Genomic DNA, 27,793 nt, shown 5'->3' on the forward strand with positions numbered 1-27,793 from the left:
CAAGTTAAATTATGTACAGAAATGCCAACTTCTTGGGTGATAAGCCAAAATTGTAGCATTAGATAAAACATTTGCAGGAGTTCAGATTTGCAAAATAAAAACAGGTCTTCCTTTGGAATGCTTATTTTACCACAGACCACATGCTATGTTTTCCAGCTGGAGTCACTGAATGATTATTGTGAAGATGTAGCTTTTCAGGCTGTTCCAGTTGTACAGAGAGCAAGCAAAAACACATGCCACACAAGAAAGCCATTCAGCCCACCTTGCCAAATCTGGCTTTAATGAACTAGCCCTCTAGTTCTTAACCAATAATTGTGCAAATATCTTATTTACCATAAGACATAGGAGCAGAATTAGGCTACACGGCCCATTGAGTCTGCTCTGTTATTCAATCATGGCTAATTTAATATCCTTCTCAACCCCCTTCTTCTGCCTTCTCTTCGTTATATTTGACACCCTGACTAATGAAGAACCTATCACCCTCCATTTTAAATATACCCAATGATCAACCTCCCCAGGCATCTGTAGCAATGAATTCCACGGATTTCCCACCCTCTTGCTAAAAAAATTCCTCCTCATCTGTTCCAAGTAGACATCACTCTCTTTTGAGGCTGTGCCCTCTGGTCCAAGACTCCCTCCTATAGGAAACATCCTCTCCCTCTATATAGGCCTTTCAATATTTAATAAGATTTCAACGAGATTCCCCCCCCCCACCCATTCTTCTAATCTCCAGCAAGTATTGGCCTACAGCCATCAAACACTCCTCACGTGTTAACCATTTCTTTCCCAGAATTATTCTTGTTAAGTTCCTCTGGACCCTGTCCTATGCCAGCACATCTTTCATAAGGCACGCAAAGGTGTCCCAAGTACTAACACAACTCATACTTTCTCACACTCCATACAAATGCGAGAAAGATTCGAGGGCATCAGGTAAGTCACCCATTAGAGATGCCTCTGAATTGCTCACCACTTGTGTGGGGTTTCTGGCCTGTGGTGACACCAGGACAATTATACTGATGGGGTTTAGGTATTATCTGATGGGAGATGGCCATTGCCTGGTACTTCTGTGGCACAAATGTCACCTACTAGTGATTAGTGCATGCCCGAATGTTATCTTGAGTCATGCTAAATGCAGCCAATGGGCTGTTTCATTTGCTGAATTGTGATTGGAAATGAACGTTGCGCAGTCCATATCAGACAATATTCCTACTTCAGATCTCATGATGTAAGGCCAGCACTGACAAAGCAATTGCCTGTGGCTGAGCCCAGGATATTACCTTACAGAATTTCTGCAGTGATGTGCTGGGGCTGGGATGATTGCTTTGAAATGCAACTTTCTATGATAACTCCGGTGCAATAATGTCAAACATTGTTGAACTGTCTTTTTAGTGCATTATTAACATGATTGCTGAACAGCTTCTCCAATCTCAACAGAGCAAATTGTATATGTATGGAATCAATTTTCATCAGAATAATTACCTGAAACTTCCAAATTCAAAATAAAACAATTTTTAAATGTTATGATATTGTTGCTACTACTTTATGTATTTATTTTGTTCTATTGAAATACTTTGAGCAATAAAACTGAGAACACCAAACTGCAGTATTACTATATATCAGAATTAAGAACCTAAGAACACAAATAGCAAAAGCAACATGACAAGATTCCTCAAGCTTTATCTGCCATTCAATAAAATTATACAGCTCAGTTCTGGTTGCTATTTCCATTATTTCTTGATTTTAAAAAATATTTATTTCAGTCTTGAATTCATAGGAAGAGAATTATTCAGATTCATATACACAGAATGGAGCAAATTTCTCTATGCCTGAGCTAAATAACCTTACCCCAAGTGTTTTTCATCCTTCTATCACCATCAGCACCAGCACTCTTCCCCACCATTCTGGACTCTCCAGGGAAAGAGCTGTGTGGTAATTATTATTATAAGCATTCTCAATATTAGTTTCAATAAGATCATCTCTCGTCCTGTTCAGTCTCTCAACTAGGAATTGACAGCTTACCTTACAACCGAAATTTACAACTTCAGACAATTTCAAGAGCAGAGCCTTACCCTCTAAACTCGAATGCTGACTCAAACATTGCACAAATTTGATAAAGGTATCAAAGCAAACAGCAGATTGCATCATTTTTCTTGCAGCAGTTGTAGGTAATTTAAGGGTGAAAGGTGAAAGCTTAAGGGGAACACAAGAGGAAACTTCTTCACTCAGAGGTCATGAGAGCATAGAACAAGCTGTCAGCACAAGTGGTGCACATGAGTTTAATTTGAACATTTAAGGGAAGTCTGGATAGGCACATGGATGGTAGGAGTATGGAGGGCTATGGCCCAGGTGTAGATCAATGGCAGTAGGCAGTTTAATTGATTTGGCACAGACTAGGTGGGCTGAAAAGTCTGTTTCTGTGCTGTACTTTCCTATAACTCTATTAACTGAAGACGGTCAAGAGTGTTTAAACCACAGATTGGATTACAATATACAACCAGGTTGATGATTCGTTAATGCATTGATTTTCAATGTTTCCTGCTCTACCAAAAGCCATTCCTTCAACCTTTTAATCTACTTTTACTTGCTTGCTAAATGCTAATGATTGACTGATGGAGCTAACTTACAAAACTGCCTAAAGAAAGTGAGATAAGGCTGTTCCAGCTCCTTTGCCTTTCAGAGTCTGTGACCAACACTTTGACCTCTATTTCAGAAGAATAGCTATCAGCATACTTTTCAACACAAACCTCATTGTAACCCCGTTGTTAGGGCTCAAGTTAATGGGCTGTAACAATATCCATAGTGGCTGGAGTGTCACTGCATTAATACAAAGATACAAATTCTGGACAGTGGTTTTGCCTGGGGATCAAACAGCATTGATTCATTAAAATCAGAATCAGGTTCATTATCACTTAGATTCAGATTTAGATTTATCAGATGTACAGCCGGCCCTCTGTATCCACGGGTTCCGCATCCGCAGATTCAACCAACCGCAGATCGGGATCGGAAAAAAACCCAAAAGTTCTCTCTCCAGCAATCATTGTTTGAGCACTGTTCGCCTCACGTCTCATTCGGTCACTACTTGTGTTGTGTGCACCCCTTGTTTCTATGAAAAAATGGCTCCTAAAAAGCAATTAAGTGGTCAAAGCAAGACAGCATCAGCATTCCCAGCAGAGCTGCGATGATTGCATCCGTACTGAACACGTACAGACATTTTTTCTTGTCATTATTCCCTAAACAATGCAGTGTAACAATTATTTACATAGCATTTACATTGTATTAGGTATTATAAGTAATCTAGAGATGATTTAAAGCATACAGGAGGATGTGCGTAGGTTATATGCAAATACTACATCATTTTATACACGGGACTTGTGCACCTGTGGAATTTGTTATCCGTGGGGGGGGGGGGGGGGGGGTCCCGGAACCAAAACCCCGCGGATATGGAGGACCAACTGTACATACAGTGAAATGCATTGTTGTACAGCAGCATTCCAATGCAAAGATATTAAATTACTATAAATTACAAGATAGTATATAGGAATAGTGAGGGTGATTCATGAGTGGTTCAGAAATCTGATGACAGATGGGAAGAAGATATTCCTAAATTGCTGAGTGTGGACAATATGTCCTGGCTTCCTCCCAGGATCCCCACCACTGCAAAACCTAGTTTTCAGCCATTTCCATTCACTCTACATGATACCAACAACCAACCAAGTACCGGACACAATAAAGGCGAGGGGGCGTACAACATACTTCCTTTGGTTCTGACAACCGGCACCCCAGAAGTAGCTGTCCCTCTAGCCTAGCTATTTAAGTGTAGTTACAATACCAGCACTGAGCTGTGTGAAACAAACTGACAAAGTATGTTCACTTCACAAAATCAGGATAAAGCCTTGTGCAGCTAAGTCCATACCCAATGATCAGCAAAGAAATGAAAGGTGTTTTTGACATTGCTATCAAGTGGCACTTAACAATTATCTGCTCAACACTACCTGACGTTTTGCCAGGTCTACTCAGTGTAGATCTGATTAAGACTTTACCCAAACATGGAGGAATAGGAAGGACAGGCAGATGATAAGGCAAAACTGCAGTCAGTGGGATGAGTTTAAAAACGTAACGAGAACAAAATTGAAAAAGGTGCTGAATACATAACTGAAAGTATTACTGTAATTTGAATGCATGCAGTACAAGGAATAAGGCAGATGATCGTGTAGTACAGCAAGGTGGGCAGGCATGACATACGAGTATCACTGAGTCATAGATGATCATAGTTGCAGCTTAACATCCAAGGATAGACATTGTATAGAGAATGCAGGCAGGTGGGCAGAGAGGGTGGGGGTGGCTTTGTTGGTTAAAAAAAAATCAAACCCTTGGAAAGAGGTGACACAGGATCAGAAGATGTGGAATCCTTGTGAGTAGAGTTAAGAAACTGCAAGGGTAAGAAGACCTTGATGGGAGTTATATACAAGCTTTCAAATAGTAAACAGGATATAGAATACAAATTACAACAGGAGAGAGAAAAAGCATGTAAAAGCAGCAACCTTATGCTGGTCATTGGGGATTTCAATACGGGTAGATTGTGCAAAATCAGATTGGTGCTGGATCCCAAAAAAGGGATATTTTAGAACGCCTATGAGGTGGCTTTTCAGAGCAGCTTTTGGTTGAAGCCACTTGGGGAAAGACAATTCTGGATTGGTTGTTGTGTAATGAGCCAGATTTGATTAGGGAGACTGAGGTAAAGGAACCCTTAGGAGACAGTGATCATAATATGATAGAATTCACCTTGCTGTTTAAGAGAAAGCAGCTGAAGTCAGATGTATCACTATTCGTTTTGTGATGCCCTGGTTCATATTTTTTACTGATATACCGCATGTATTTCATTTTGTGCTGCTCTTTGCAAGCTGCTTGTTTTCAGCTTATGTTTGGATTACAGTGGAAGATAGGAGAGAGGAGATATGTGTGCCGTCCAATTAGGATGGTCCGATTAAGGGGAGGTTTCTCTGGTGAGGGACACCAAGGTTTGGCTTGTAGTTTTTGTTTGAGAGGAGATGAAGAGAGAAGACACCGGGTAGAACCATTTGTAGCATACGATTCAGTGGGAAACCTGTTTGTCCGAGGTGGATTGTGTGTGCCGTTCGGAAGGTGGTGTGTGCTTTCACGCTGACCAAGGGCCCAGCGCATGAGTGACAGAGAAGTTCAAGATGAGCTCATTTGACTATTTAATTAGAATGGGCCCTTTTCTTTTTGTTATTCTTTACTTACTAGGCCTGAATTGCAAGTTTACTAACCTTAACTACTCTGAACTAAAGAACCAGAAGGTCAACAGATGTTTCTTGTAAATCCAAACATTGAAGATACTGGAAATTTGAAATCTCTTTTAATGTATGCTAATATCACACTGCTGTCTCTGGAGCATTGCTAGATTCAATTCTCTTGGCCTAGCACACCAGCAGTTACTTCAAGTCAAAGGTCTAGCTTTTCCCTACTAAAATATATCTGAAAAAAACATCCACTGAGATGGCCACATACAGAGAACGCCACAAGTGCAGCATTAGAAAATGTGGAATGTGGCACTGAACTCTTAATCAACATTAACATTCCTGATCCAAGAATTCAGAGATTGAGTGAGAGCACATTTTCACAGCTGACATTTACAATCAAGTTTTGCCAATTTCAAAACTAAAATAAAATCTCACATATAAGGCGAGTGTATAAATTTGAGCTTGATAAACTTGAATCCAACGTATATTTTTCACATTCATATCGATGACAGGAATCAAATGTCACACTTCAAACATGGACAATGTGTGTGAAGTTTAGTTTCTAACTCTTTAGCAACTATCTCTCATCTCCCACCAACTTCCTCAACGTGTATTTTATTTAACACAAAATATCACTGGGAAACTTCTCTATCAGCTCAGTTTGAATCATGATTCAAACTTTCTCCTTTTCAGGTTAGGCAAGACAACAAAGAACCATTTCAGAGTGCTGAAATAATCACATGATGAATTAGTTGTCCATAAATAATGCAGAGCTTCTGGTTTAGAATTATATACAGTCGGCCCTCCTTATTCGCGGGGGGATTGGTTCCAGGACCTCCCCATGAATACCAAAAAACGCAGATGCTCAAGTTGGTGGACTTTAGGACCCAGAGGAACTCCGGACCTTATTTAACCTGCCTCAGTGCAGTGGACTTTAGGATGTTGCAGTGTTTTTGTTCTGGAAAACGATCACGATTGAAAATAAAGTGGAAATAATAAAGCCATCGGAAAGAGGTGAAACACCATCAGTCATTGGAAAAGCGTCAGGCTACAGTCGGTCAACGATCAGAACAATTTTAAAGGATAAAGTGAGAATAATAAAGCATGTGAAGGCCCTGCCCCGATGAAAGCTACAATTATTACTGAGCAATGCAGTGGTTTAACTATTGAAATACATACATACTTGTGTTTTATATGCATAGAAAGGTAATATATACTATATACCATGACAAACGTTTGACTAACTGACGCTAAATAATACCGGATGTACCTGTTCCAACTTAGAGAACTTCCATTTTATTTTTCGATTCCTGATCCGCAGTAACCTATGCACATCCTCCCATATACTTTAAATCATCTCTAGATTACTTATAATACCTAATACAATGTAAATGCTGTATAAATAGTTGTTATACTGTATTGTTCAGGGAATAATGACAAGAAAAAAGTCTATACATGCTCAAACAACAACTGCTGGAGAGAGAACTTCTGGGTTTTCCCGATCCGCAGTTGGTTGAATCTGCACATGCCGAACCTGCGGATAAGGAGGGCCGACTGTACATTACTGGATGTTTTTCATGTACATCAGTAGCAATTTACAACTTCTAGACATGAAAATTAGCATTGCCCTTGATCTGTAGAATTGTTATTAAGCAATGAAATTAAGCCACCTATTTCACAAGAGCAAACACAAGGCAATTTTGTGGTAAAATTTGATTACAGTGAAGGCAAGTGTTACCAGACAACTATTTTAAATTTTCCCTCACCATGTATTGTCTTTCCCATCCCCTCCCCATAGAACTGAATTTATAAAGTGCAGAAGAACAGCATTCTGTCCATAGCCTATTAGTAAGTTAGTAAATCAGACTCTTAGTAAGAACAGGAATAAGCTATACGGCCCCTTGGGCCTACTCTGCCATTCAATAAGATCATGATTAATCCAACTTTCCTCCTCTATTCTCATAACCATTGTTTCCCCTATTGATCACATCTTTCTCAGCTTTGAATATAGTCAAGGAGTTAACATTCAACACTTTTGGGGGAAAGAAATATCAGAATATCAGAAACCTGCAATCCTCAGAGAAGAAATTCATCATCTGAACTTGAAATCTGTATCCCCTTATTCTAGTCCTCGGCTTTCTAATAAGGGTAAATAACCTCCCAGCATTTTCCCTGTCAAATCACGGCCCCCTCCAATATGTTTCGATAAAGATTGTTTCTCATTCTTCAATTATCCAATCAACAGACTGGGTGTGAACATTCTCTGAACTCCTTTCAAAGATCTCAGTACTGTAGCTAAGGTCTCATATGTGCTTAGTCAAGTTGCACCAGGGAAACCACAACTGGCCTGTCAGATATGGACAGAATATCATTTTTCTTTCTTTTTGCAACTTTGGAAATTCAATTTTGTGAAAGGGAAGATGGGGCAGAAAGTATATAGATGAAGGAAAATTTAAAAGAATCTACCAGCATTTCCTGTTATACCTGCTTCATTTATTGGAGGAACAGTAACCCTCAGTAGCCTTCTGTTCAAATAATAATCTGCTTTTTCATTCATCCCTCCAAAGTTTTTTTAAAAAAGGCTTCATACATTATACTCTACAAATTTCATTCACCCCAATCACTTCACTGATCTCTCTATAAACTGTGTCTCCCCAGTTTACTTTCCACCACCTCCCACACACATTGGGCATCCTTCCTCCAAATTATTAAATATTGCAAACAGCTGCAGTCCGAGTACTCATCCATGTAACATCCCACTGGTTATGTTTCCAACCCAAAAAACAGGCTCTTTATCCATGCCAATCTATTAATTTCCAATCTTTCTGAACATCTTTTGAAAAATACAAATTCTACATCTGCAGGTTCCCTGCTATCCACTCTGGCTGATAACTCTGACTAAACATGTTGATAAAGGTAGAACAGTAGATGTAGTGTATAAGGATTTCAGCAAGACATTTGATAAGGTACCCCATGCAAGGCTTACTGAGAAAGTAAGGAGGCATGGGATCCAAGGGGATATTGCTTTGTGGATTCAGAACTGCTTTGCCCACAGAAGGCGAAGAGTGGTTGTAGACAGGTCATATTCTGCATGGAGGTCAGTGACCAGTGGTGTGCCTCAGGGATCTGTTCTGGGACCCCTACTCTTTGTAATATTCATCAATGACCTTGATGAGGAAGTGGAGGGATAGGTTAGTAAATATGATGATGACACAAAGATTGGGGGTGTTGTGGATAGTGTGGAGGGCTGTCAGAGGTTACAACAGGACATTGATAGGATGCAAAAATGGGCTGAGAAGTGGTGGATGGAGTTCAACCCAGATAAGTATGAGGTGGTTCATTTTGGTAGGTTAAATATGATGATGACAGAATATAGCATTAATGGTAAGACTCTTGGCAGTGTGGAGGATCAGAGGAATCTTGGGGTCCAAGTCCATAAGACACTCAAAGCTGCTACGCAGGTTGACTCTGTGGTTAAGAAAGTATTCGATGCATTGGCCTTCACCAATCATGGGATTGAGTTTAAGAGCTGAGAGGTAATGTTCCAGCTATATAGGACCTTGGTCAGTCCCCACTTGGATACTGTGCTCAAATCTGGTCGCCTCACTATAAGAAGGACGTGGAAACCATAGAAAGGGTGCACAGTAGATTTACAAGGATGTTGCCTGGATTAGGGAGCATGCCTTATGAGAATAGGTTGAGTGAACTCGGCCTTTCCTCCTTGGAGCGACGGAGGATGAGAGGTGACCTGATAGAGATGTATAAGATGATGAGAGGCATTGATCGTGTGGATAGTCAGAGGCTTTTCCCCAGGGCTGAAATGGCTAGCACGAGAGGGCATACTTTTAAGGTGCTTAGAAGTAGGAACAGAGGAGATGTCAGGGGGTAAGTTTTTGTACTCAGAGAGTGGTGACTACATAGAATGGGCTGCTGGCGGTGGTGGTGGAGGCGGAAATGATAGGGTCTTTTAAGAGACTCCTAGATGGGTACATGGAGCTTAGAAAAATAGAGGGCTATGGGTAAAGTTCTAAGGTAAGGACATGTTCGGCACAGCTCTGTGGGCTGAAGGGCCTGTATTATGCTGTAGGTTTTCTATGTTTCAAGAAGCAATCATAATAAATTTGTCAGACAGGTTTGTTTTCCCATTCATGAAGTCATGAAACCGAACAGCTCAATTTAATCAGGTTATAAGTTTCCAAATATTCTGCCTTTACCTCAGTAATTGAATATAATATTGTTTCTAATAAAAACAGAATGTCTATTTACTCTTTTTCCCACACCCACCCTTTACCTTAGTAAGGACATCTCATTAACAGGTTTCCAGTTTTTGGAACCTAAAGATTTTTGGAAGGCTATAATCAATCGATCTTATCTACTGAATCATAAAAAGAATCAGAAGTACTAAGGCAGAGAAGGTCATAGGGGCTACACATCCCAACTTCACTTTGTGTCTGTAACCTGGTGGAGATATTGTCTCTCCCAAATGAGGTGTAAGGCACTTTTTCCCTCCGCCAACCTGCAGGTCAAGGTGCAGCACCTGTTAGCCCCCCAATCTGGGTTACATGAAGCCATGGGAGCAGGTGGTGGGTGGTCATATGAGCAGCTGGTGCATATTAGAAGTCCTGATTATGGGACCACTGATGCCAGACGAACAATCTCTGAAGAGTATTGATAATGGCTGGAGTCACCCGTCTTGTAAAGACATTGCCCAGAAGAAGGCAATGGCGAATCACTTCTGCAGAAAAATGTGGCAGGGACAATCAAGGTCAAAGACCAGGATCATGTGACACGGCACATAATGATGATGATCTGTAATCCTGCCGGACACAGGTCTTCAAATATACATTCAGTCACCTTCAAAAATGGTTTCATCTCTACCACTTAAGTTTCAGGCACTTGCAACTCTAGGGATACGACAAAATTTCCTGATTGTCACTGTAATCCTTCAACCAATTACTTTAATATTCATTGCCTTTTAATTCTTTAGTAAAGAGAAACAGATCCTTGCTATTTACTGTAAACAAGCAATTGAAAGACTTTAACTAAATCCCTCTTCTGTCTCCTTTGTGGCAAAGAAAACATTTCCAGTCCAATGTTCATCCAAGCTATTTTTCCCTCGTTCTCCCAAAGAAAATCCTGTAAACCTCTTCACCCTCTGCACAGAAATCTTCCTTTTAGGCTTTTTTTCTTCTTTTCCTATACAGAAAACATAACTACATTTGTTTTTATATTACTTACCAATATTGCTACATGGCCATCTTTTACTTTCTAACATATTTTTTTTTAATTAAGGTACTACAAAATTCCTAATTAATCCCAAACTTCCTGACAATGCATGTAGCTGATCACCAGCTCGATTTATGAAGTGTCTAAGGAATTGATTGTGGACTTCAGGAAGGGCAAGTCAAGGGAACACATACACCTGTCTGCATCAAGGGGGTCAGCAGTTTCAGGTTCCTGGGTGTCAACATCGCTTAAGTTCTAACCTTGGCTAACACATTGAGGCAATTACAAAAAAAGGCATGACAGGAGCTATATTTCATTAAGAGTTTGAGGAGACAGCATGACACCAAAAACTCTTGCAAATTTCTATAAATGAACTGTGGAGAGCAATCCACTGTGGTTGCGTCGTCATTTGGTACGGAGGGGCCACTGCACAGGACCAGAAAAAGCTGCAGCAAATTGTAAACTCACCCAACTCTATCATTGGCTCTAACCTCCCCAGCATCAGTGACACCTTCAAACGGTAATGCCTCCAAAAAAAAGACAGCATCCATCATTAAGGACGCCCCTCCCCATCCACTATCACGCAGAACATGCCCTCTTTTCAATGCTACCATCAAGGTGGTACAGGAACCTGCAAACACCTCCAGTTGCTTCCCCTGCTCCATCAGATTTCTGAATGGACAATGTATCGATGAACACTACCTCACTTTTTAAAACATTTCTTTTTGAACTACTTATTTAACTTTCATATATGTTTCTTACAGTAGTTTAAAGTTTTTTATGCATTACAATGTACTGCTGTTGCAAAACAACAAATTTCACAGCATATAACAGTGATATTAAAACGGACTATGATTCTACAAATACCCACAAACTAGACACAGCTAGTATAGATGCTGTCTCACAACTACAGTAATTCAGAGTCAATCCTGACCAACAGCATTGACTGCAGGAAGTTTGCATGTTCTTCTTGTGACCACGATATTCCCACTTCCTGTAACATGCTAAATTGATTTACTATCTGTTGCCCCTCATGTGAGAGTAAGTGCCGACATCCAAGGCAATTGATAGGAATAGAAGAGGTTACAGAGAAAATTGGTGGGTGAATGAGGTTGGCCTCTGAACTAGCACAAACTCAATGGACCGAAAGCCTCCTATTTTGTAAAGGAATTTGGAGAAATCAGTAGTTTTCCAATTGACAAGAGAGCATGATGTACTGTAGAGATCAATACAAGGGCCTCAATTTTAACAATTTACATCAGACTGTTAAAAATACAACACGTACAAACAAGCTGGATGAACTCAGCAGGTTGGGCAGCATCTGTTGAAATGAGCAGTCAACGTTTCGGGCCAAGACCCTTCGTCAGGACTGAAGGAGGAGGGGGCAGGGGCCCTCCAAAGAAGGTGGGGAGAGGGTGGAAGGTGCCAGGTGAAAAACCAATCAGAGGAAAGGTCAAAGGGTTGGGGGAGGGGAAGCAGGGAGGGGATAGGCAGGAGAGGTGAAGAAGGAATGTAAGGGGAAAGCACTATGGGTAGTAGAAGAAGGCAGAATCATGAGAGAAGTGATAGGCAGCTGGAAGAGGAGGCAGAGTGGAAGTGGGATGGGGGAAGGGAGAGGGACGGAATTACCGGAAGTTGGAGAATTCGATGTTCATACCAAGGGGCTGGAGACTACCCAGACGTATTAAAAATACAATGTAGATGCATTGTGTGAATGGGAAAACATTTAGCAAATGGAGCATAATGCTGGAAAATTAAATTGTTCATTTTGGCAGGGAAGTACATTACCTAAATGGTGAAAGACTGCAGAGGACCTGGAGTATTAGTGCATGATTGACTGAAGACTAGTATGCAGATACAGCAAGTTATTTGGAAAGCAAACAGATCATTGTTTGTTGCACGGGACATGAATGTCGAAGTGGCAATCTCATACTTCATGTTCAGTGGGCATCAATGGCATATCTGGAATATCAGACACAATATCAGTGTCACTATTTACAGATGCACATTAATGTAGTTTGGAAAAGATTTACTAGGACCAACATCTGGAATGGCTAGGTTTGTATCCACTAGTGTTCAAAAGAGTATGGAGTCTCACATGTTTCGAATTTAAGATCTTGAATGGACTTGACATAGTAGGCAGTGCGAGGGTAATTCCGTTTAGAGGAGGATCTAGAAAGCATCACAATTTAAAAACAAAGGTGTTACCAATTTTTTAAAAAAATGATGAGCCAATTTTATTTCCTTCGGGTACTGTGTGTCCTTGGGAGGACCATGTTCCTTTGGAACACTACCCCCCCCCCCCCCAAAGGATAATGGAAACAAACCTGGCATATTATTACACAAGGGACAAATAGATATTTGCTAAGCAACATGAAAAATTTCTGTGCATAGACAATAATATGCAAATAAGATTAAAATCAGATTAGCCATAATCTTAATAAATGTTGCAGCAGGTTTGAAGGGCCAAGTGATCTTCGTCTGCCAAGAGAATGCATAGGAGCACCTTACTCTCTAACATACAATGGCCAGTTTTTGCAATATAATCATGCATTTCAAATACACCAAAAGAAGTTCTACTGCTAATTATGATGACACTTGCAGAGATAATTTGATTAAAGAGCTGAAAGGTCACGTAAGATTTCCACTGCATATAATACTAGTGAAATAACTTGTTAATTCAGGTGATGAGCTTATAGACTATCAGGAAACATTCTTTCCCAACTTCTCCACTATCACTCAGTTGGCACCAAAAACGCACAAAACTTATTTCTAAATGACTAATATTATTGGAAAGCAGCCAATTACAAACAGTTTGCATACGAAGACAGCAGACTGCTACGTGGATTATCAGGAAAGTAAAGGTGAATCATAAAATCATTAAATTGCTACAACAAAGGTATCCATTTGGCCATACAAGTCCTTATCAGTTTTTTTTATAAATCGGACAAAAGCTGTGGTGAAGGGTGGGGCTTAACGTGAGAAGTGAAGAGGGACTGTGGGCTGCAAGTGAAAAGGGGAGAGGAGCCGTGGGCTCCAGTTGCTGGGAAGGCTGGTCCTTACTCACAGCGGGTTCCATCTCTCGGGCAGCCGGCGGCGCAGAGAGATCCTGTCGCTCACGTATATGTTGATCTGATGCTTGTTGATCATCTCTTCCTCCTTCTTCTTCTCTTCCCCCTGCAAGTCCAGACGAACGGCTTTGCCCAGTTCTCCCAGAGCGTTCTCGTCCAGCGGTGGCTTCTCGTAAACGGGTCTTCTCAACTGCTCGTACTCATCGTCGGTGTGGTCACCGCCTCCTCCTCCCGCCGCCGCAGCGGGCGCTTGACGCTCCGCGCCCCCTTCCTTCTCGTCGTCCCGCCCGCTCCAGCTCAGAATCACGAATCCCACGACGATCATTCCAAAGCAGATCAGCAGGAACGGCTTGGCGCGCCGTCGCCGGCCCAGCACCATCGCCCTCTGCAACGGCCCCGGACCCCGAGCTCTGGAGCCAAATGCTGGGGCTTCAGGCCACCACCATCCGCGGGGAACTGCAGTGGGTAGCGGTGCAACAGGCTCACCGTCGCCAAAGTGGGATACCGACCGGCTACACTCGCATGTCCCGCCGCGAACTCCAACAAGCAACTCCGGAACCAACCCCGGCCGCCGACGTCACCCGGAGTGGGCGCGGCCAAAGAGCCAGCCGAATGTTGAATCGTCGTCAGGGAGACGGGGGTCTGACGGACTTTATCGTCATGGGTGTTATCGGGGTTTTTGACAATTTCTCGCATAATAGATTGGTGTGGAAGATTTGACCGCATGGGATCCAAGGGTGGGCTGACCAAATGAAGACAAAATGAGCGGAGTATGGATTTGGAAGGTTGTTTTTCAGACTTAATACCAACTGAGGCCTACAAGGAAGGTGGTACAGCACTAACAGAAAAGCTCCATCAGCTCTTCCAACTCATGTGGCAGCCCGGGCCAGTGACGCCCATCCCAACGTGGTTGGCATCTTCTGTCCACACTGCCAAAAAAGACTTTTCGAGTGTGGAATTGGCCACTCCAGCCATCTGCATACCCACAGACCAGTCCAGCCACTACAAATTGCAGATAGGTAGAGTGGTTCTCATCGTTGCACGATGGACGAATGAACGAAATGTGCCATAAGGATCAGTTCTGCGTTCTTTAAAGGTGGTGACGCAGGTAGACAGAGTGGTGAAGAGCCTGCTTGGCACCTTTGCCATTCAACAACGACAAGTCATGGGCGAGTCCACACTCCTGAGTATTGTGTGCAATTCTCGTTACCCAGCCATAGGAAAGATGCAGTTAAGCTGGAAAGGATACAGAAAATATTCACAAGAATGATACCAAGAATAGAGGCTGAATAGGCTGGGAAGGTTTTCAACAGTGTTTAGGAGGTTGAGTGCTGGTCTTACAGAGGTACTTAAAATCATGAGGGGTGTGGATAAGGTGAAAGGTCGCAGTCTTTTTATAGGGCATTAAAATTAGAGGGCATAGGTTGAAAGTGAGAAAGGAAAGATAAAAAATGGAATTGTGGAGTAATGTTTTTATACAGTATATGGTGGGTGTATGGAGTGTGACACCCCCCCCCCCCGAGAAAACTGTGTTGGTGTTGGTGGGTATAATTACAATACTTAAAAACCCTTGAAACATGTACATGGTTAGAAAGGATTTCAGCTAAACACAGGAAAACAGGACTAACTCAGTTAAGCAACTTGTTGACATGTATGAAGGGCTGAAGATCATGTTTCAATGTTGTACAACTCTATGATTCTTTAAATCCCCTAGCACCAAGATCATAGTCTACCACATAATAGTAATTCCTGCCTTGTATGCTCTAGAAATAGACTGTTTGCAATAGGCAGCCCAAAGGATTAGAAAATTACTGAAAAACTTATCTCTGCAAACACACACCTCCAAATCCATTGACAGTATAAGTGAGCCATTATCAATATTCCCTCCAACTCTAACATCCCCAGCATTTGGGCTCTGATTATCATCATAGTTACAGATATGGGCATGGTGCATCAGTTAAATTGCCAAACTAGTAATCCAGAAATTGAATATTTTGGAGACCCAGTTCAAATACCACCACTGCAACTATGGAAATTAAATTTAACCTATTGGAATTTCAAAACCAAAAAAACTGACTAGCTTTACTAATGTTCACTGTGAAAAATGAAAACTACCAGCCTGGTTTACTAATACAGTTCTGGTGGTCGCATGATAGGAAGACATCGAGGCTTTGGGGAGGAAGCAGAAGAGGTTTACCTGGATTAGAACACATTCTATAATGAGAGTTTGGACAAACTTGTGTTGTTTTCTCTGGGGTGCTGCAGACTGAGGTGAAATCTGCCAGGGGTTTATAACCCATTATGAGAGCACTAATAGAGTAGATAGACAGTATTTTTCCCAGGGTTGAAATCTACTAAGATGGTGCCAGTGAACAACTCGACCAATGGTGATGTCCTTCAGACAGTTCACAAACCTACATATTTTATTTCTTTCAAATATGATTCCACTGGGAAGCAGTGTGCAATTGGAAAATTGTGACTTAGTACATTCGAATGGTATTTTTTGGGCTGATTGAGCAATCTGGCGTTTTGCTGTCTCCGGGAGAGTTTGGTGTGGTTTGGAGCAGAGCATGTAGCCTGGAGACTGGACGCGAGCCCATGATCGACTCCATTTCTTGCTGATTAAAGCTTTGAGCAAGATTGATATCAATGAGGATGTGAGCAGAGGGCAAGTGGATGTTCAGCACTGTCTGCCTGCGTTTGATTGATCTCTCCCCCCCCCCCCCCCCCCCCACTGCTCACTGCTGCCAGGGTCTTGTGCGGGGTTTGATCGGGGCAGTTTGTGGATTGGACTCGTTTTAGAGGACTCTGCAGCTCATAATCTGTCTTTCTGGTTCCTCCTGTTTTATTGCTACTTCAGGTGACATTGATCTGACTTGATGGTGGATGGCTTGAAGCCTACAGAAACAGTGAACTGTTTCAAACAGATGTTAATGATGTCCATTAAGACCTCTGTTAGTTGGAGTTGCACAGTCCTTCAGCAACAACCCAGTACGTTGTCTGATACCGCAGCTTTGCATGGTTTTACACTGGCTAGCTAGTACCCTCCTCACCTTGGCTGTGGCCAGAAAGGGAGCCTATTTGTTAGATATGTGGGTTATGACCAAAGTAAATGAATGACTGGAGTTGCTTAGCATTATACTGCAAGGGTGTTTATTAAGTGCATCAAAAATCAAACTTATAAAAATTAGCAAAAAAAAACCTGCCAGTAGTTACAAAAAGATATCTACCAGGAAACACAATAAATAGCTCCATATTGGTTTTGCCTAGTGTGAACTCCTGGCAGCTTGATCTCTCTCTTCCACTGAGAGCGTTCCGCCCTGTTTTTTTATGCACTAGGGCATACCATCTTTAATTACCTATAAAGTTAACTTTAGACTACACATAAATGAGAATATGATGCACCCTACAATGTAGTTGCAATCATACTGCAAAATAACAGAAGTATCTACCTTAAATACAGTTTACAAACAATATATACACATTTACACATCCCCATTACTAAAGAAATAGAATATTCCACCTTGTATGGCAGGAAAGGCACCATAAAGCCAACCCATATGAGAACATACTGGGGAAGACATTGAAGTGCATATACTCAGCTGAACAAATGTTTGTGTTTGTGTGTGTAAATGTATGTGTGTGTGGAGTGCTGTCTGTCATGCTGTTCCTCCGGGGAAGAGAGCTTTCCTTGATGCTCAAATCTCAAAATTAAATACGTAAAAAAAGAATCAGTTCCAGTAGGTGGCATATGTCTTCCAAATTGCTGACCTCATATTCACAAACAAGTACTCTACCCCAAATTCTGTCACAGCGAGACATTTCTAGAAGGACAGAAGAAATGCTTCAAGGTTATTTACATTGCCTCCTACAAAAATTGCAGCATCTTCACTGACTCGTAAAAGTTCCTCAGTCATTGGCACTGCAAAAGGCAAAAAACATCCAGAAGAAGCTAAGAAGAACTCTTGGAAAGGAGTCCAAACACAGCCAAAGGACGTATGCAACAATTCAAACAATCCACCTCTATGTTCATGCATTTGTGACAGCTTCTGCTGATCCTCCTTAAGCCAATGGTTTCAATCAAACACCACTCAGTATACTAATCCTTCATTTGATGAATGCAAAAATGCAGAGAGAGAGTTCTTCTCTGAGCATTTCAATTGATAGAATACACTGATCTCAATATACAATCAGGGATAGGAGATATTGACAATTAACAGATACGAATTTGACCATATATGGATATTCCTGATGGCCACGTGACTGTTTTGGTCTACTTGACATCTTTAATTTTCACTATGTATTTAAGTCAAAACTGAAGAGTTTGCTATTGCAACAATACCAGGTTCCTCTTCTCACATTCCACAATACAATTTCTAACATCTGTTCTTCCTTCACCCTTATCATGGTGCTGTTTGTACCAGTTCTAAAGCAAAGAATATTCTGCATTAATATAATTAACCATTCTAAATGCTAAATTTGAAGTAACCATTTTGAATTCTAAACTGTTGAAGCTCTTCCTTTTGGTCAACTATCCTCTATGGCATTCAACAATCAAAATGACTCACTCACTTTTGGCATCAGTTTTGACCTACCCCACCTATGGTAGAGTTCACAGATTGCACATGGGATCTCTTTGTCACAACAGAAATGTGCTGTAGGCAAGTCATCGTCAAACATAAGGTACTGCCTAAGGGAAGAGAAAGAATATTTATTATGAGCACAGCAGCTCATAAACCTCCCAAAGAGGTTTAACAATTTTACAGTATATATTAAAATTATTAGGTGAGTTGCAACATTCCATGTAAATCCATTCTAATGTTCTTACTTAGGATCTGCAGGACCAGTTCTAAGTGTAATCATCTCTTCCAGGGTAATTCTACTCTCAGCATCTGCTTGTGAAGTAACATTATGTGTTGGAGTGGGAAAGTGGTATTTCACAAATACATAACATTAACAAGTTTTGTATTCAAGGCACAGTTTGCATTTTTAATGAAGGCCAATTCATTCCCACATTCTCTCGGAAAAATGAAATTCTTGTCTACTTGAATTTCAATAGACAACTTGAGTCGTACATCCTCTACAATCTTCCAATCCTCTGGCAGCATTCTCACATTTAAGAAAAACTGTAGAATTACAACAAGATTTTCCACTAGCTCTGCCCTTCCCTCCTTCATCAATATCGGATGAAACCCAAGCACATACTTTTACTTTGAGCAGTGCTAAAAAGAAGAAACACAAATATATTTACAGCATGATTGTATATATTTTGGATGGTAAACTGGAAAGGATGGTGTACTGATGAACCTGAAACTCTTGTCCTCTCTGTCCTCAGATGTTTGCGTGATGCTGTTGAAGAAATCTTAGTGAGTTCCCAAGTGACTGTTACAGATGGCACACAGGACACCAGTGATGGAGGAAGTGAATGTTACGGGTGGTAGATGCAGTGCCAATCAAATTACTGGTTTTGTTCTCAATGCTATAGTTGAAGCTGCTCTCTTCCAAGAAAGTGGAAAGATTTTAATCATACTCTTGACATATCTTGTAGATGGTCCAAAGGCTTTGGGGTATCAGGATATGAGACATTCACAACAAGATATGTACCCTCTGGTCCAATATTTATGTGGCTGCACCAATTATGTTTCTGGACAGTGCCCCAAAATGTAGATAAGGAGAAATTCTGTGATGGTAATAGGGTTGATGAGGAAGAGTATGGATGGTTAGATGCTCTCGTGGTCATTCTTCATTGCCTATCACTTTTCACTTACCTGCCATTATCAATCCCAGCCTGAAATTTTTACAGCCACAAATTGCTTTCCTAACGGAGGAAATTCAAGTAAAATTGAACATTGTTTAATTATCAGCACACATCAGATTTTTAAAGAAAGGGACGGTCAACTATGAAGCACATAATGCTAATTGGCCATATGACACTTGTAATAATGTCCAAGGGTTGAGAATGATTGATCTTCTTCAACAATACCAGTCTTCCTCTAAGCTCAGTATGACTTCAACCAACAGAGTTCAACACCCAGTTCACTAAGGCCCCTCAATACCATACAAGTTTGGCCTTAATATCATAGGTTATCATTCTCAAACTGTTTCTGAAATTCCACTGTGGGATCCATGTTTAGAGAGCTGGATCCAAATAGTTCTAGCAAAACCCAAACTGGAGAAGCTGTTGCTGATTCAGTGGCACTAGCTAGCATTTTCAACAACACTTTCACTCAGTTTGTGATTAGGAGTAGAATGGAATGATAGTAATTGGCGACATGTGACTTTTTCCCTATTTTAAAGGACTAAATCAGAACAATATCTGAACAATTTTGGAGGTTGCTGGGTGGATATCAGTGCTTTAGTTGAACAGCTTTATTAGAGGTATGGCTAGCTTTGAATCACAGCTCTTCAGCAGTGCAGCCAGGGTATTGTCAGCCTCCATGGTTTTTGCTGTCTCTGGTGCTCTCGGCCATTTCCTATATCACATGAAGCAAATGGAATTGGTGGAAGACTGACTGAAAATGATTTACTCGCAGGCACAGAGATTCAAATATCTCCAATAAAGTTTAGTTCATGGAGTTTACTTCGCCTGTTATATATTTGCATATGGATGTGACAGAACTGTAAAACTCCCATCTGCTTCAATGAACATCTCTTGAACTGTGACATAAATCTTTTCCTTCTGTTACGTACCCCGTAACTGGGTCACTTACCAGCAAAGATAGAGAGGTCCGTTGAAGTCTGATGGTACTATTTTAAAAAGTTTTTATTTATAAAGGGGCACAAAAGTAAGGTTAATACAAACATTCAGATAATATACATCGTCAATACCCAATCTAAAGCGTGGGTATAGTAATAATCATCAATAAGAAGTAGCTCTATCGTTTTGTCTAGGGGTAAAAATATTGTCCGATGGAAATATAAAAGTCTCTCCAGTTCATGCAGGCTTTAGCCTTTTGGGGACTGCTGGGTTTTCACTTGTTGGAGAGAGAGAGAGAGAGAGAGAGGTTTTGTGAGAAAAGAAACTTGCCCAGTCTTTTAGGACGCAAAACCGTTGAATCGGGAACGTTGGTTCCCCGTTGTTAGTTCGAAGTCCTTTTCGGTGCTATCAGCCACCCGCTCCCCAGGCCAGGGGAAACGGAATGCACGTGGCTTCCGAATAGCTTCCCGTTATCACGGGAGCGATGAGCGATGGTGTCTCCTTCTGGTGCGTCTGAGGGGCCATCTCTACAGCCCCTCTTTTTATCTGGACTCACGGGGTCTCAGATGTCAATCAGGTTGGGATGATGCAATCTCTCCTCGTAGCCCAGCCCACGTTGCCCTGAGAGCTGGCACATAGTATAGGATCGCAATCCACAAAGGTGTCTCCAAGAAACAATGGCCAAATCCGTTGCTTTGTCTTGCTGAGGGGTCAGGACACATTCCAAAACCTTGAGGATTCTCTCTCATTTCCTGGGTCCGAGGGGGCTGGGATCATAACACTTCGCAAAGTGGGTTTATTTTACTTAGTACACCAACGCAGCCTTTTGCCTCCAAAATACTTTCATTTTTCCTTTGACTGCCATTTGGTTCCTTACACATTTGTAATTGACTTCTGGTGGTCTTATTCAGTAACCAATTAATATATTTTCTTAGGCATTCTTTGTATTTTTAATTTCACATTAATTCATGCACTCACAACAGCGTGGTCAGATTCTGCTCTAACTCCATCTACAGGTTCACAGATAATACCTCTGTGGTGGGCTGGATCTCAAACAATCAAAATATGAAGTACAGGAAGGCAATAGAAAGCCTTCATGATGTCAAGACAAATTTTTCCTCAATGTCAGCAAAACAAATCAGCTTGTCATTGATTTCAGGAAGTAGCATCCCTCTCTATATCAATGATGTTGAGATGGAAATGGTTGAGAGCTTAAAGCTCCTAGGTGTAAATAGAGCCAGTACTTACTGAATTTTTTATATATACTTATTGTAATTTATATTGTATTTATTACTATGAATTGCAATCTACTGCTGCCACAAAACAACAAATTTTACAACATAATGCTGTTTATACTATATTTGTCCTGGCCAAACCAAGTGGACACTACGAGCAACAGAGCACACCAGCACCTCTACTTCCTCAGAATGCTAAAGAAATTCAGCATGTCCCCATTGACCTTCACCAACTTTTATAGACGCACCACAAATGCAACATATCTGGCTGCATCACAGCCTGGTATAGCAACGACTCTGCCCAAAACCGCAAGAATTTTAAGATTGTTGTATATGAACACAGCAAGTCAACCACAGAACCAGTATCCCCTTCATTGACACGTTCTACATTCCCGCTGCCTCAGGAAAGCAGCCAGCAGCATCAAAGACTCCTCCCACCCCACTCATTCTCACTTCTCCCTCATATAGGCATTGTGATTACCAGAAATAACCCCATTTTTCTTTTTTTATTTTGAATGGATTAATCTAACACAAAAATGAAAATTTGTGTGTCTTCATCATAACCTTATACATATTCCAAGCCAACGCAAACTATATTTTCCTCAAGGAATAGTATATTTATACTCTGTGGTTAATATTAATGACTATTACTGGCAATACAGAACTTTTCTGTAGATAGACCCTGCAGTGTAATAGAAGCAATGAAGTAGAAAACAATCTACATCTTTCTTGGGATTTCAATGATATATTTGACATTAATAAAATAACATGGTGGTTTCTTGAAGATAACACAAATTAAATGTTTTTGAACTCACTTGAAGGTGATGGCATATAATTCACCTCTTCAGTTTTTTTCTAACTTGTTTGGGCTTCAAGTGTGTAAAATATTGGATTATCAAGACTGCACATCAGGTCTAATTAATAGGAAATTCTGCAGTCCTAAGTGGAATTCAGTTAGTGATGTATTTGTGCAGCATTTACTGATCGGCAGGGATTTCATGTGAATTCACCCTTAAAGGAATGAAGATACATTACATTTTTATTACTTATGACAGAACCTGATTATTGCTGCTTTAAAATAGTGTTCCGTTCTTTTGTATTTGTTCAAATATATATCCAGATACTGCTTTATGCAAAAACAATCTTTTTTTCAAAATATTAAATGGATTTTCTTGTATCATGAGAAGAAATGGATCAAATAAATCTTACAATGTTTAGTCACTGTTTCTAATACACATGTCACATGAAAAGCAGTATTATTGTCATATGTACTGAGGTACAGAGAAAAGCTCTTTAATTGTATGCAATTGAGAAAGGTCATCCTACACAGAAACATATCAAGGTAAGTACAGAAGGAGGAAAAAAAGAGCACGCAGAATATAGTGTTACCGTAACAGAGAAATTGTAATGCTGATCAACATATAAGGTTCAAGGCCCATGATGTAGACTGGGAGATCAATGACAGACCAAATAAAAATACCTTAAAGAGAATAACGTTACCATTTTATTGTTTAAATATTTTGGATACCGTAATCCCTCTACTACCACAAAAATAACATGAAAAGTAGAACATATTGCAATAAGGAAAGGGAACATAGAGTATGAGAGTAAATTACACAAAATATTAAAACAAATAGCAAAAGTTTTTATAAATATATAAAGTGGAAGAGGGTGGCTAAAGTCAACATAGGTCCCTTGGAAGATGAGAAGGGGAAATTGATACTGGGTGATAAGGAAATGGCTGAGGCATTGAACGACTATTTTGTGGCGGTCTTCATGGTGGAGGACACATCTAATATGCCAAAGAATGATGTTATGGACAAAATGGGAGGTGAGGACCTCGATAAAATCACTGCCACTAAAGAGATAGTGATGAGTAAACTAGGGGGCCTGAAGGTAGATAAGTCCCCTGGTCCTGATGGGATACATCCCAGGGAGCTGAGGGAACTGGTGGAGGTTATAGTAGACGCCTTGGTAATCATTTACCAAAATTCTCCAGACTCAGGGCAGGTCCCAGCGGATTGGAAGACAGCAAATGTCACGCCACTTTTTTAAAAAGGATGTAGGCAAAAGACGGGCAACTATAGGCCAGTTAGCTTAACATCTGTAGTCGGGAAAATGCTTGAAGTAGTCATTAAGGAAGAAATAGCGAAACTTTTAGAAAGGAGTGGTTCCATTAGACAGATGCAGCATTGAATCAGAAAGGGTAGGTCCTGTGTGACAAACTTACTGGAGTTCTTTGAGAACATAATGAGTGCAGTGGATAGAGGGGAACATGTGGATGTCATGTACTTGGATTTCCAGAAGGCGTTCAATAAGGTGCCGCACAAGAGACTTATAAATAAGATACGGATGCATGAAGTAGGAAAAAGTGTATTGGCATGGATAGTGGATTGGTTAACCAATAGAAGGCAGAGCACTGGTATAAATGGGTGTTTCTCCGGTTGGAAGTCAGTGGTGAGTGGGGTGCTGCAGGGGTCGGTGCTGGGCCCACAGCTGTTTACCATTTACATTGATAATTTGAAAGAAGGGACTGAGTGTAGCGTAGCAAAATTTGCTGATGACACTAAATTGAGTGGAAAAGCAAATTGTACAGAAGATGTGGAGAGTGCAGAGGGATATAGATAGGTTAAGTGAGTGGGCCAAGGTCTGGCAGATGGAATACAATGTTGGTAAATGCGAGATCATCCACTTTGGAAGGAATAATAGAAGAGCAGATTATTATTTAAATGGTGAAAGATTGCAGCATGCTGTTGTGCAGAGGGACTTACGAGTGTTTGTGCATGAATCGCAAAATGTTGGCTTGCAGGTACAACAGGTTATTAAGAAGGCAAACAGAATGTTTGCCTTCATTGCTAGAGGGATTGAATTCAAGAGCAGGGAGGTCATGCCTCAACTATACTGGGTACTGGTGAGGCCGCACCTGGAGTACTGTGTGCAGTTCTGGTCTCCACACTTGGGGAAGGATATACTGGCTTTGGAGGCAGTTCAGAGGCAGTTCATCAAGTTGATTTCAGAGATGAAGGGATTAACCTATGAGGAGAGAGAGATTGAGTCCCCTGGGACTATACTCTCTGGAATTCAGAAGAATGAGTGGGGATCTTATAGAAACACACAAAAATTTGAAAGGGATAAGATAGAAGTAGGAAAGTTGTTTCCATCAGTAGGTGAGACTAGAACTAGGGGACATTGCCTCAAGATTCAGGGGAGAAGATTTAGGATGGAGATGTGGAGAAACTGTTTTTCCCAAAGACTGCTGTATTTGTGGAATTCTCTGCCCAGGGAAGCAGTTGAGACTTCTTCACTAAATATATCTAAGGTACAGTTAGATAGATTTTTACATAGTAAGGGAATTAAGGGTTATGGGGAAAAGGCAGGTAGATGGAGCTGAATTTACAAACAGATCAGCCATGACCTTATTGAAATGCGGGGCAGGCTCGATGGGCCGGATGGCCTACTCCTGCTCTTATTTCTTATGTTCTAAGCTGGACTGTTTATTTCTTGGGAATCTAACAGTACATATCAGATTATATATGGCATAGCTGGGTCAGTCACACATAAATCTGAGTTCAACATGGATACTCTCTTGTGTATAGAGGTATCAGTTATTCTTGATAACATATTTACATTCCATAGTTAACTCATGTACTAGCCCAAATCAACTTACTTAATAAAAAATGTCAATATATTTAACAACGGGTACTCATTGATAAGCAAACAACGATATGTTGTTTGGTTCCACCATAATGAATGTTTCTCTAAACCTTCTGAGCTAGAATGAAATATTTAGCTATTTAATATTTCAGACAGCATTAGTCAGAATTGCACTCTCTTGATTTAACCTAGAAAATGGAACATAGTAAATCACAGAAACAGGCTATTTAGCCCATGAATTCTTTGACAACGATGATGCCAATTTAAACTATACCCATCTGGCTGCACATCGTCCTCATTTTTCCATACTCTGCCTGTTCACGTGCCCGTCTAAATGTCTCTTAAATCTTGCAATTGTGTTTAACTATAAAACCAAAAGATATAGGAGCAGAATTAGGTCATTTGACCCATTGAGTCTGCTCCAATATTTCATCATGGCTGATCCAATTTTCCTCTCAGTCTCAATCTCCTGCATTCTTCCCATATCCCTTCATGCCCTGATCAATCAAGAATCTAACAAACTCTGCCCTATATATACATAAAGACTTGGTCTCCACCGCCACAGATTCCCCACTCACTGGTTAAAGAAATTTCTCAGCACCTCTGTACTTAAAAGGATGTCCCTCTATTCTGAGTCTGTGTCCTCTGGTCTTAGACTCTCCTACCAAAGGAAACATGCTTTCCAAATCCACTTGACTGAGGCCTTTCACTATTCAATGAGGTCACCTCTCATTCTTCTGAATTCAAGTGAATACAGGCTTAGAGTCTCAAATGCTTATCATATGACAAGCCATTCAATCCTGGAATCATTTTTGTGAACCTCCTTTGAACCCTGTCCAGTTTTAGCACATCCTTTCTAAGATAAGGGGCCTGAAACTTCCCACAATAAAGCCTCACCAATGCTTTATAAAGTCTCAACATTACATCCTTGCTTTTATATCCTAGTCCTCTTGAAATGAATGCTAACATTGCATTTGCCTTCACACCACAGACTCAACCTGAAAATTAACCTGAAGGAAATCCTGCACAAGGATTCCCAAGTCCCTTTGTGCCTTTTTTTGAATTTTCTCTCCATTTAGAAAATAATCAACCCTTTTATTTCTTCTACCAAAGTGCATGGCCATACACTTCCTAACACTGTATTCCATCTGCCATTTCTTTGCCTATTCTCCTAATCTATCTAAGCCCTCTGTAGCCTCTCTACTTTCTCAAAACTGCTTGTCCGTCTACCTCTCTGTTAGCATTCATTTCAAGAGGACAAGACTATAAAAGCAATGATGCAATGTTGAGACTTTATAAAGCAAGTGGTGAGGCCTCACTGGGAGTATTGTAGGCAATTTTGGGCCCCTTATCTTAGAATGGATGTGCTGACACTGGAGATGGTTCAAAGGAGGTTCACAAAAATGATTTCAAGATTGATCAGCTTGTCATATGAAGGGTGTTTGATGGCTCTGAGCCTGTATTGACTGGAATTCAGAAGAATGAGGGGTGACCTCATTGCGACCTGTCAAATGGTGAAAGATCTTGATAGAGGGTGTTTCCTATGGTAGTCTAGAACCAGAAGACACAGCCTCAGAATAGAGAGGTGTTCTTTTGGAGCAGAGATGTGACGAATTTTTTTAGCCAGAGAATGGAGAATCTGTGGAATTTGTTGCCACAGGCAGCTATGGGGGCCAAATCTTTACAGATATTTAAGGCAGAGGTTGACAGATTCTTGATTGGTCAAGGCACAAAGGTATACGGGGAGAAGGCAGGAGATTGGGGCTGAGGAAAATAATGGATCAGCCATGATGAAATGGGGGCCAAATGGTCTAATTCTGCTCTAATTTCTTACAATCCTATGCAGGTGTGAAAGATTATGGGTGGTTATTGGAGGGAAAGAGTGCATTTGGGAGACAGAGACTGGTGGATGACAGGAGGAAGCAGACAAAATAAAACAGATAGAACCAGGTTGGGGAACGGGAAGATGATAAATAGGAACACAAAGGCTGCAGCTGCTGCAGTCTCATGAAGTGATAATGGGAATCATTCAGGGAGACAGTATAAAGGACAGATAGTATGATATGTTGGGTGTAAGCCTCAGGATAGCAGATGATTAAATAACGGGAGGGGGAGGTGAAATAAAAATGTGTGATGGGTTTGAAAGGGTCTATGGTTAAGGGTTATGGGAAAGAGAATCAGGACAGGAGGACCTGATCTGGATCAGAAGGAAGCAGTGGGATAAACACAGCAGATAAAGATTCACTTAAATTGGAAAACTGAGTTTTTATGCCATTGGTTTGTAGACAATGTAAATACAATAGAGTGCTGCTCTTAATCTGTATTCTCTGGATAGTGACTTTACTGCCCATAAAAAGATGTTATTGTTTGCTGCCAACTCTGCCTAAAACCTTCATAAATTCTTAACAGCCACTTTAAGATGCCAAGTGTAAAGTTTTAAGGGAGTGTTAGCATTTATGAAAGGGGAGGAAGCATTGTCATGAAGAAAAGTATGATGCTTTCACTGCTCCTTTAAATACATCACAAGAATTCTCTTCTGTAATAAAGGAACTTCCCACCCTCTGGTAAGTGATATGGCTTAAGGATCTCTCATTTAATGATGACTAACTGATATATTGGACACCAGAGATTAAATGAAATGGGCATCAA

At 40.8% G+C, this 27,793-nt stretch overlaps 1 protein-coding gene across 1 annotated transcript in view; it reads right to left on the bottom strand.

The window, feature by feature from the left end:
* Nucleotides 1-14,142, bottom strand: part of galnt12 (UDP-N-acetyl-alpha-D-galactosamine:polypeptide N-acetylgalactosaminyltransferase 12) — a 49,662-nt gene extending 35,520 nt beyond the window's left edge. Inside the window, exon 1 of the mRNA XM_073054237.1 lies at nt 13,555-14,142. Within this exon, the coding sequence (XP_072910338.1) occupies nt 13,555-13,937 (383 nt within the window). The 5' untranslated portion in view covers nt 13,938-14,142. The remainder of the gene's footprint in view (nt 1-13,554) is intronic.
* Nucleotides 14,143-27,793: the final 13,651 nt, after the last annotated feature.

This window comes from Hemitrygon akajei, chromosome 8 (assembly GCF_048418815.1).
Source record: "Hemitrygon akajei chromosome 8, sHemAka1.3, whole genome shotgun sequence".
NCBI lineage: Eukaryota > Metazoa > Chordata > Chondrichthyes > Myliobatiformes > Dasyatidae > Hemitrygon > Hemitrygon akajei.